Raw genomic sequence first — 10,373 nt, forward strand, 5'->3', positions numbered from 1 at the left:
CAACGTGCCGCCATACTAACTATTACTTATTAAAGCAGTTTGTGAATCTTCTCTGTGTAAAGTTCTATAATTTATAAACTAAACTTACTTACAGAGCATTGATAATTTACAGAGTCCTAGTTAATGAATACCGGACGACGCATTCTGACTTGTATCTCACTCTGATTGGCTGTGAGTTCTAAAGGGCGGGGCTTACCGGAGACGGTCTTCTACTGAAGTAAAGCGGCTGCGGACAGACACGAGTCATGATGATTTGTGCCGTAGCTCCAGATTCCCCCTCTCCGCCGCTAAATGCTTAAACGGCTCTTTTACTTTCATTTTAAAGGATAACATATTGGCATAACGTTATAGAGTCGTACATTTTTTGGGGGGAAGTGGATATTTGATTTGTATTCTCTACCTGGACTGTTTAGTTTACAAGGGGCGGTGTCTGTCGCTTCTATCTTCACAGCAGCCCCACCATGCGTCTGTTCGTCGGCTCCAGCTCCATCGGCGGCCCGCTGGAGCTCGTCGTCCCCAGAGGAGAGACCGTAGACGGGCTGAGGACTCGCCTCTCTCGTCAACTCAACATGCACACGGACAGAATAGTCCTCCTGCACAAAGACAAGTAAGCGTGCGACACTTTCTTATACGGCGCTCCAGTGGTGGGAAGTAAGTGCAGTACAATTTCGTAACAGTAAGAAGTACAAATAGAGTGTTAAAAATGTTGATGGTTGCCTATAGATGCCACAAGATGGTGGCAAAGGAAATGAAGCTCCTCAACTCGCTTCAACATAGTTCCTCGGGACCAAGATGCAAAGCTACGACAACACGTTTTGATCGGATAAAAGCCTGACCATCTCTCCCCTTGTGTTGTGGTAGGCAGTTGACTGCAGGGAAACTACTGGAGCAGGGAGTAGCAGATGGCAGCAGACTGACCTTACAGGTGCCTGCGGCAGTCGAAGCTGGTTTATCTGTAAGTTTAAAAAAAAAAAAAACACACACACACACACAGAGAAAACATGTCAGCACATTATTTTTGGTGGCACTTGGGTTCATCATCATTTGGGTTAATCATTTTCCTCTGCAGCGTTCTAGTGCCAGAGCCGAGAGGATTGTGGACGTTTTGGAGAGGCTAGCAGACTGTGAGGTTAAAAATATTTGTTATTCACTGCAATTAACGTATTTATTTATGTAGCCTAGCTAGAGGTGTGACGCTTACCAATATAAACATCAAGACAAATTCAAAGCAATCCACATTTGGTTGTAAGCTTCTGGCTCAATATGACTTGGCAACTTTCTCTAACTTTCAACTGTTTCTTCTCAACAATCACGCAGATCAGTGACTTCCTGTCCGGTCGTTCGCCTTTAGCCATTAAACTGGGTATGGGGGCCCACACAATGCACGTGCAGCTCCAGCTGTCCCCTCAGGATGTGGCTAAACTACAGCTGGAGAAAGCCCCAGAAGCTATTAGCAGCCCACCCACAAAGGTCAACATGGGCCAGTCTGCTTCAAGCTGCTCCCCCACTCGCACATTCACGACTTCAGCAGCTTCTTCTCCCCCAACCGCAAACTCTGCCGGCTCTATGCAATTTGAGCCCCAAGCTGTTCCTTGTATGGACTGCCACCGCCGAGCAACTTCTCATCACTCACGTCCACACGCAACTCTTTTAACGCCTTCCTTCCATGCCACTTGCCCACTACCAGCGACTACACCGGTCTGTTACAATGACTCCATTGCTGCATCTCAGAGTCCATTACCAGCCTCCACCTTCAAAGAGGTCAGCCCTGTTGGCTTGTATACATTGTCCTGCCTTGGATAAAAGACACTGTTTATAATCCTGTCCTTGATATTTTACAGTGTTTTCACTCCTCCACTGTTGAACGGATCAAGCAACCAGGCGCAGTGATAGAAAGTTTTGTGAAACATTCTCAAGGAGTATTCTCTGGAACTTTCTCTGGTAAGTCCCGCTTGAAAAAGTGGAAGTTTTTCATTGGAAATGGGGATGGGCGTAATAATGGATTAATTCATTGAGAAGAAATGTTTGATTGGGTCTTGTGAAATATGGAGAAATTTAAGGGCCCTTAAAGCATTTGAGGCAAAATGGAGTGCACTAATTGGCAGAAACCTACAGAGGCACTGTTGATTCATTCTCAAGTGCAGTGGTGCCTTAACTTACGAGTTTAATTTGTTCCGTGACTATACTTATACAGTCCCCTCCAAAAGTATTGGACCAGCAAGGTCAATTCCTTTCAGCTCAAATGATGAATATGAGACACAAGTTCAGAATTCCACCTATTATTTCATGGTATTTACATCTAGATGTGTTAAAAGACTCAGGACAGAGTACCTTTTGTTTGAACCCACCCACTTTTCAAGTGAGCAAAAGTACTGGAACATGTGATTGATGGGTGTTTCTAGTTGCTCAGGTGTTGCCTTTTAGATTGATTGTTTAAACATTTTGGAACGGGCTCACTAGTCTTTATTGATGATGTAACTCATTATGTTAGCAGTCTACAAAACCATTTTCTCTGGCAATTTCCAGAAAAATGCATCCAAACTAATCAGGAGAAGGTTCATCCTGCAACAAGACAATGACCCAAAACACACTGCCAACACAACAAAAGGACTTCATCAGGGAGAAAAAAAGTGGAAGGTCTTAGACTGGCCAAGTCAAACGCCGGACCTTATCCCAATAGAGCATGCATTTTACCTCCTGAAGACGAGACTGAAGGGAGGAGCAGAAACAGAAACAAAACAGAACTGAAAGAGGCTGCAGTAAAGGCCTGCAAAAGCATTTCAAATGAAGAATGCAACAGTCTGGTGAAGTCAATGGGTCGCAGGGTTGATGCAGTTATTGCAACTAAGTGTTATGCCAAAAAACAATATATTAAATGTTATTCACTTTAAGTTAATTTAATAATGTCTGTTCAAATACTTTTGCTCACTTGACAAGTGGGTGGCTTCAAACAGAAGGTGCTCTGTCCTGAGTTGTTTAACACATCTAGATGTAAATACCATGAAATAAAAGCTGGAATTTTGAACTTTGCTCATATTCTTTTGATCTCTAACCCAAATGTCTTCAGTATCCAACAAAAACAAAAGAATTGACCTTACTTACATTTGGAGGGGACTCTGTATTTATATATATATATATATATATATATATATATATATGAGAGAGAGAGATGGGTAGAGTAGCCAAATATTGTACTCGAATAAGAAAGAGAATACTATTTAGTTACTTAGAATAAGTAAAAAGTAGTCCGCCATATCATTACTTAGTAAGAAAGTACTCAGTGAAAAACCTACAAGTACCAAGTAACTATTAAGTAACTTCTGATTTATTATTTAAATCAGAACATGAAGGTAAAATAAAAATAACTAAATAAAATAGGAATGTGCAAATTCAGATATTGCTGAACATCACTTAATGTAAAACATAAATACAATGTTTATAAGATAAAATCTTTGTAAAATAATAAATTAAGGCAAATTCATCTCCCAAAAAATGGTCTTACACTATATTGTTTATACTTGTTAAACAGAACATTACTGTAGGCTCACAAGGCAGATTACAAGAACAGGAATAAGGCTGCAATGGATATAAAAAAAATTTACACAACCCTGTTCAAATACCAGGTTTTTGTGTTATAAAAGAATTTTGGCCAAGATAAATCATTTTAAAACTGTTTCCACCATTAATGTGACCAGGAATTTGTACAACTCATTTATTTTTGTATCTTTTTGAGACGGGAGGTGAAAATAAACTGAAAAAAACTTGAATGTGATTGACTTGGACTTGACGTTTAACTTGCTGTCTTCTTGGCCATGTCACCATTGCAAAAGAGATGTTCTGTTTTAACTGGTCTTTTACCTGGCTGAATAAAATAAAAATAAATCTGGTTGGACAAGGATGCATTCGCTCTTATAGCTGCCATGTGGCTGTAACAGAAGTAACAGATCACATCCAAACTCATGTTCAACAGGAGTCCACATCGACCTGCTACTATAATTTTTAAGTGGGGGGGGGGGGGGGGGGGGGAATCAACACATGCAATAGGCCTTACAGAAACATTATTTGCTTTATCCACTAAAATTACTTAATAAAGAATCTGTTTGCTGACAAGACTTATTGATAGTATGTGTGTGTGATAGAGAGAGAGAGAACAGAACGTACCCCAGAAGATGCATGTTTTAGTTACTTGTGACCATAACATAGGGGTAATGTTGCCCTTTGCACAGCCAAAACAACCGCAAAAAATCTGCAACTTACCGCAAGGTGTTTTCTCAAGTGAGAAGTGGGTTGAAATATCCACATTTGGCCAGTGACAAAATTATGCTGCATGTTAAAGCTGTTGTTTTTCGTAGTCTGTAATGTAAACACTGCAGATATTGTACTCTTGCATATTCAGACATTAAGGTATAGATAGTTTGGCATTCTTATGGAATGAATAGACTAAGTGAAACAGGTTCCACAGATCTTTTGAAAAACAAAATAACTGATGTTTTTTTTCATTATTCTGCAATTATTTTTTTTTCACGGAAAGATGACCATAAACGGAACCTGCAAAAAAAACTAATGCTAATAATATACACGCCAGGCAAGTAGTTGGCGATGTCCCTTAAATCATGAATTCCATAACAGTACTGTAAATTACATAAATGGTATTTAATGTAAAATCTGATCTAATCCCCCATCAGGCACTTTGGCTCCGTGCAGTCAGAGCGGCGTCAGCCGTCGAGCCCGCAGCATCGTCATTATTCTGAAGATCCTCGATGACCTCCTTAGAGCTGCCTCAAACCACCAAGGGGCTCCGTCTTCCCTTTGTCCGGCTTTGGACCCTCCAGCACAGGAGCACAAGCACAAACAGAATACCAACCCCGCCAGTGAGGCTCCAGGTGAGCTTGATTAAGTTTGCACTGTCATATGATTAGGGTTGGGCATCGAGAATCGAGAACTGATTGGAACCGAGACTAACGTTCCGGTTCTCCCTGAATCGTTCAAATAAAAAAATTTCGGTTCCCAGTTTCGATGCCTAGACAGCCGGCCCCGAAGAAGAAGTGTCGAAAACCAACAAAGAAAAATGCACACGAAGAAGTGCTTGTGCCCAACAACGGCGGCAGCGAACAAAAGTGTGTCTTAGCTTTGTTAAAATTAATAGATAGTGCCTCAGTGCAACACTTGGAATAAGATTATTTTGTGCAAAGGAGGCTTTCACGATGTCCGAGCCTCAGCAATCGGGTGAGTGAAACAATAAACTATGTCTCTGCCAACATTGAGACAGCTAACAAGGTAAACAGTTGGTTGCGCTCTTGCACTAATGGTTTTTAGCGTTTATTTTAGTCTTCAAACCAACGTAAGAGTCGATGACAGGAGGAAAAAAAAGGCTTAACACTGAGCTAAAACTTTACATCACAATGAATTGGTTTACTGGAAATACTGGTTAGAAAGAACCCAGAGTCAAATGTTCATTTTAGTCTATGGTGCGGGGTGTTAAGAAAATTGATGTTCATAATTTGGACACCCTTTATTTAAACCATGCAAACCTTTTTGACCCAGCCCCCTAAAAGAATCTGAATCGAGAATCGTTTGGAACCGGAATCGAACCCGGAATCGCTCAAATTCAAACGATGCCCAACCCTACATAGGATATTGTAAGACAAGACAAGTATATTTATTCTATCATTCATGTGTAAATGTGGAAAAAAACCTTTGCAGGTCAAGTTTACTGTCACACTAAACTAAATCTTTATATTTTGCCATCTTGAGCTGTAGTATATTTTGGATGCCTGTTGGATAGTCAAGTCAATTTTACTTATAAAGCGCCAATTCACAACATAACTCATCTCAATGGCACTTTTACACATTAAGCTGGTCAAGAACCACACTCCTCATTACTCTTGATTTCTATATTTATTTTGTTTTCAGTTTATTATCATAGTCATTCCACAAGTTAACTCCTCTTACATAGACACGTCTCGGTTTTGTTTATTCTTGTCTAAAGATTATTATTATTATTTTTTTTAAATAAACCTGTTCCCCTCAAAATATAACAGTCTCTAGTTTCGAACAGTAATGTGGCTGTGTGGCAAAGTAATTTGTTGTGTATGTTGTACATTACCTGTGCTGTTTTGAATTCAACTAAGTTTGAGTGGACTGTACTTAAGTTGATATATAGTGTCCACACCTCATAATGTCTAGCTTTCCTGGAAAAGTCTGCCTTGAAAATGGATTTTTAAGTATGTCCGAGACCAATTTTTGGCAGCCACTACGGGTGTGCAAATCGCTGCAGATGTATTTTACTTGTCGAACTTTGCTGTAAAGCCTTTGCTCTGACCAACCAATCAGAGGACAGAAAAAAGCTGCTGTTTTGGGGGGCCAGCTAGCTGACTGAAATCTAATTGGACAAAGGAAACTAACTTCCACATACTGTGTGTACTGGAAGCAATGTTGCCACGAAAAACTCAAAGTGAAGACAATTGACTATGTGAATAAATGTATACAATTTTACGGAACAAATACTAGAATTTAGGTTGTAAATGAGGACAGTGTTTCTGATTCACCACTGCTGCATTTCTTTGATATTCTATGGATTGTAAATTTAAACATATTTGCTTCTCTTGTCTACAGCTGAAGAGGCTCAGCAATTCCTCACAAACTCCGAAGAGAATCAGACGTTGCACTGCAAGCTAAAGCACTTGCAGTCTCTAATGGTCAGGCGACGTCATCACAGGCGAACTCGCAAAGGTTCCCAATTTTCACGACCAGCTCACCCTTATCAGCGTCACCATCGTTTCTGATCTCCATAGCGGTGGGCCAGGAGAGTGGCCTTTTAAGTTCTTATGGGCGCCATCACTTGTGCAAATGCTACTGTTTATTGAATTATGAAAAGAAATGACTGACCAAACAAGGTTTGGGTAATTTAATTCCAACATATCTACTTTGCCTATCATTTGTAAAGATAACTGAAAAGAACAGATTGCATTCTGCTTTTTGAATACAATTAAGCTAAAAAAACCAACAACAAAAAACGAGTGAGCTTCTTGCTTGTTTGAATTTTTTTCTCCTGTTTATCAGGAAGTGATTATAAAATATATGCAGAGAGACCAGTAGAGGGCAATGTTTGCATTCGCAGCGTTTGACGCAAATGAGTAGTCCCATATGCATGTTGCTTATAAGAGACTGTTATTATCAATATTTTGCAGGTTGCTTCAACAGGTCAAGGTCATCCAACAAATCCAACTAACTGTGAACTGAAATAACAAGAATTTTGATTTGCAGAGCAGGGAATCACATGTGATTATATTTTCAGAAAAAAGTGTTTCATCTCTATGCAAAGTATATTTAATAGCAACGATAGCACATAGTCCAGACGTGTTCTCTCATCATCCGTGTTCTTGTTGGGAAATTAAATCTGAATGGATGGATTCTTGTAGCCAATTTCATTAAACACACTGTTAAATCAACAAAAGTCTTGATTCCATTCATCAATTTTCTATACTGCTTCTCAGTATGGTGAGCTGCAGCCTATCCCATCTGAATTTGGGTGAGAGGTTAGGTACAACCTGAATTGGTCACCAGTCGATCACACGGCACATACAATGTCGACAATTATTCACAGCCCAACAGCCTCGCAAAATATCCACACTCATTATTCTCACCTGTTTCCTCTTTGTGTCCATCCGCTTCTTCCGTGACAATCGCGCCATGTTTTTGTAGTTCAATTTAAACAAATTATAATACAGTAGTTCTGTGAAGCCTCAAAACTGTACTATACAGGGAGGCAGTTTTTCTGTTGCAACGGGTCAGTAGACGTGCGGTGCTCTATCGCTTAGTGTACGGCGAAAAGTCGACAACGATAATTTTCCCGGGATGGTCCACTTCAGCCGGTTTTGGCCACATCACTCCATGTGTGGCGGGCTTCACATGTATGTTTTTTAAATCTGGGAAGAAGCCACAGAGCTCTGTGAAAACCTATACACAGGAAGGGTGGAGCCTAGATTCAAACCCCAAACCTTAGGACTGTGAAGCAGCGTGCGAAACATCTTTCCTCTGTGCTGCCATGCTTGAGTCCATATTTACATAATCATCCACTTCATGTGAAAAGTAATCAAACAAGTTGCTCAAGTCCATATTTACATAATCAGCCACTCCATGCGAAAAGTAATCAAGTACAACAGTCCTTGTTGATCAACTGAGTTCATAACATGCCTCGTGCCCAAACATGCCCTATCACTCCTTCCCCCCAAAAAAATCTACTGAGGCCCACTTGTGATATGTACTGGGTGAAATTGGACAGCCTGGAGTCTCATCGATTCTATCAAATTCCACAGGACGTGTCCCAGATGGTGCATGCAGAGTTGTTAAAAATTCTCAGGTTCAAATGGAGAAATCTCAGGTTGCAGACTACCAACAACAGAAAGCAGTGCCAGCGAGAGGTGTCATTAAATGTTGCTTGACTTGATTGATCCTGTATTAAATGTGGCTTGTGATCAGAGTGTATTGGTTCTGCCAAGTCGCAGTATGTGATATGGTCATGGTGGACTTCCTGCAATGTTCTCTAGCAGGAATAACAATTTTAACATTTGCCAACGATTACCTCTTTTTACGTAACGATGATGTCCAGGTGTAAGCTGCTCACTGTCCATCTGCTTAGTGTGACTCTCGCACCCTGAAACGCATAAGGAAACCCAAACGAATTCCACTTCTTTGATGGGATGTATGCCGCAATGTGACATTTAAAACAACAACAACAATCTTAACTCCTGAATGCATTAGTCAAGGTGCCTAAAACAATATTTCCCAACATTCATTGAGCCAAGGTACATATTTTACATAAAAGAATCTCATGGCACACATCAAACAAAAATGTCACAAAGAATATATTCTGGAATGAAGATGATGTGTTTAATGCATTTAATTGTTTTACCTAACACTATACCTCGCTGGCATAAACAAATGAACAAAGATATATTACTAGTAAATGAATATTTTTGTTTTGTGACACTGGATGATTTCATGTGTGAAATTTTACTTCAAATAGGTCTCATGTACGTGTCAAATTGTTTTGGGTAGTGTTTTTGGGTGCCACAACTTTATATTGTAGCCATCAGACAGCAACGTAATACATTTCAAAGTTGTGAACTCACTCTTAACTTTAATGGTGCATGCAGAGCATAACCTTTTTTTTAATCAGTTTATTTTTTAAATCAGTTTATTTGAAAGGCCTTATTTCTTTCTATGAAATTCATAGAAGGCCTTGTAATTGTTTACTAATACACGAATTAGGTATAATGTGCGCACGAAATACGAATTAATACATAGCATACCCATTCCAGGACAGTAGAGAAAAACAAGCGCACCTTCTCTACAAACAGTACGGTACATCAAGTGACGTTCCTAGCAAATGTGCGCTCCTTTTGCTTACCCAGACGTCCAAGTTGTTCATGGGGATGAAACTCACAAATGAACATTTTGTGCCCACTTTATACCTATAACATTGTCGTCACAAATTATTTTTTCCCACCATGTCATCTCTAGGGCTTGGTATAAAATATACATTTAGAAATAGAGTAATAAAACCCACCATTAAAGAGAGAGGGAGAGAGATGACTGCTCATGCAGTATTTGAAAATGAGCAGGCTTTGGTTTCGGGTAGCCTTTGCTACCCAACGACCGTCTCTGCTAATCACAACTGCGCATGCGTACATAGACTGCCATTTTAGACCCCTATTTACGCGAGTAGTTAAAGTAGATTCGTGTGTTGTGTTTGTGTGGGGGTTAATGAGTCGATGTAATGTGGTTAAAATGTTTCAACATCAAACATAATGAATGAAAAACTAAATGTCGGCCAGTTGTGAACAATTACATAGTCTATTTTGTATTGAACAAAGGAAAACTTGGATATTGACTATGATCCCCTGTTCTATTGTTTAAAATAATAAAAAAAAGTGTCATTGCACGAACATTGTTAATCTCGTCAATATCTTCGCTTATAATTGAATTGTCTTACGTTTATACGACTACTTAACTTAAACGGCGTGTGATTGTTACATTCTCGCATTCAGCCAAAATGTAGAAAAGGGAAAGCGGCCATTTTAAAATCGATCGATGGCGTCACACTATGTCAGCACAAAGCGCCAAAGGCAGACTGCCACAACTCTACTGACCGTTACAGCCGTCACGTGACACGCAGTCGCCTTGGGGACGTTTAAATACAAGCAAGATAAAACACACAATATCAACTTTAAAATCACACATTACCACTGATACAGCAACTTCGTGGTACTAATAAGAAAACAGGGTCTCGTCGATTTAAAAAAAAAAATATATATATTTTCGTAACGACTCGGTGGCTCACGTGATCCGCCCACATCCGGTGCCTTCTA

General features: G+C 39.8%; 1 protein-coding gene across 3 annotated transcripts; it reads left to right on the forward strand.

The window, feature by feature from the left end:
* Positions 1-234: 234 nt before the first annotated feature.
* Positions 235-7,441, forward strand: LOC133412109 (midnolin-like). 3 transcript variants are annotated; one of them, XM_061695177.1, is made up of 7 exons: positions 235-607; positions 862-1,129; positions 1,318-1,594; positions 1,688-1,761; positions 1,842-1,941; positions 4,686-4,883; positions 6,616-7,441. In XM_061695177.1, the coding sequence occupies exons 1-7, from the start codon at positions 462-464 to the stop codon at positions 6,783-6,785; spliced, it is 1,233 nt and encodes a 410-aa protein (XP_061551161.1). In that variant the 5' UTR covers positions 235-461; the 3' UTR covers positions 6,786-7,441. The 3 variants fall into 3 exon arrangements, with proteins under 3 accessions (XP_061551161.1, XP_061551162.1, XP_061551160.1); XM_061695178.1 differs by having other exon boundaries at positions 862-955; positions 1,070-1,129; positions 1,318-1,761; XM_061695176.1 differs by having other exon boundaries at positions 1,318-1,761.
* The last annotated feature ends 2,932 nt before the right edge of the window (positions 7,442-10,373 follow it).

This window comes from Phycodurus eques, chromosome 13 (assembly GCF_024500275.1).
Source record: "Phycodurus eques isolate BA_2022a chromosome 13, UOR_Pequ_1.1, whole genome shotgun sequence".
NCBI lineage: Eukaryota > Metazoa > Chordata > Actinopteri > Syngnathiformes > Syngnathidae > Phycodurus > Phycodurus eques.

What these genes read in the sequence shown, in the direction of transcription:
- LOC133412109 (XM_061695176.1), top strand. Translation starts at nt 462, where the DNA reads ATGCGTCTGTTCGTCGGCTCCAGCTCCATCGGCGGCCCGCTGGAGCTC. An exon ending in GTCCTCCTGCACAAAGACAA is followed by an intron (nt 608 to 861) that starts GTAAGCGTGCGA and finishes GTGTTGTGGTAG; the next exon opens with GCAGTTGACTGCAGGGAAAC. An exon ending in CAGCCTCCACCTTCAAAGAG is followed by an intron (nt 1,762 to 1,841) that starts GTCAGCCCTGTT and finishes GATATTTTACAG; the next exon opens with TGTTTTCACTCCTCCACTGT.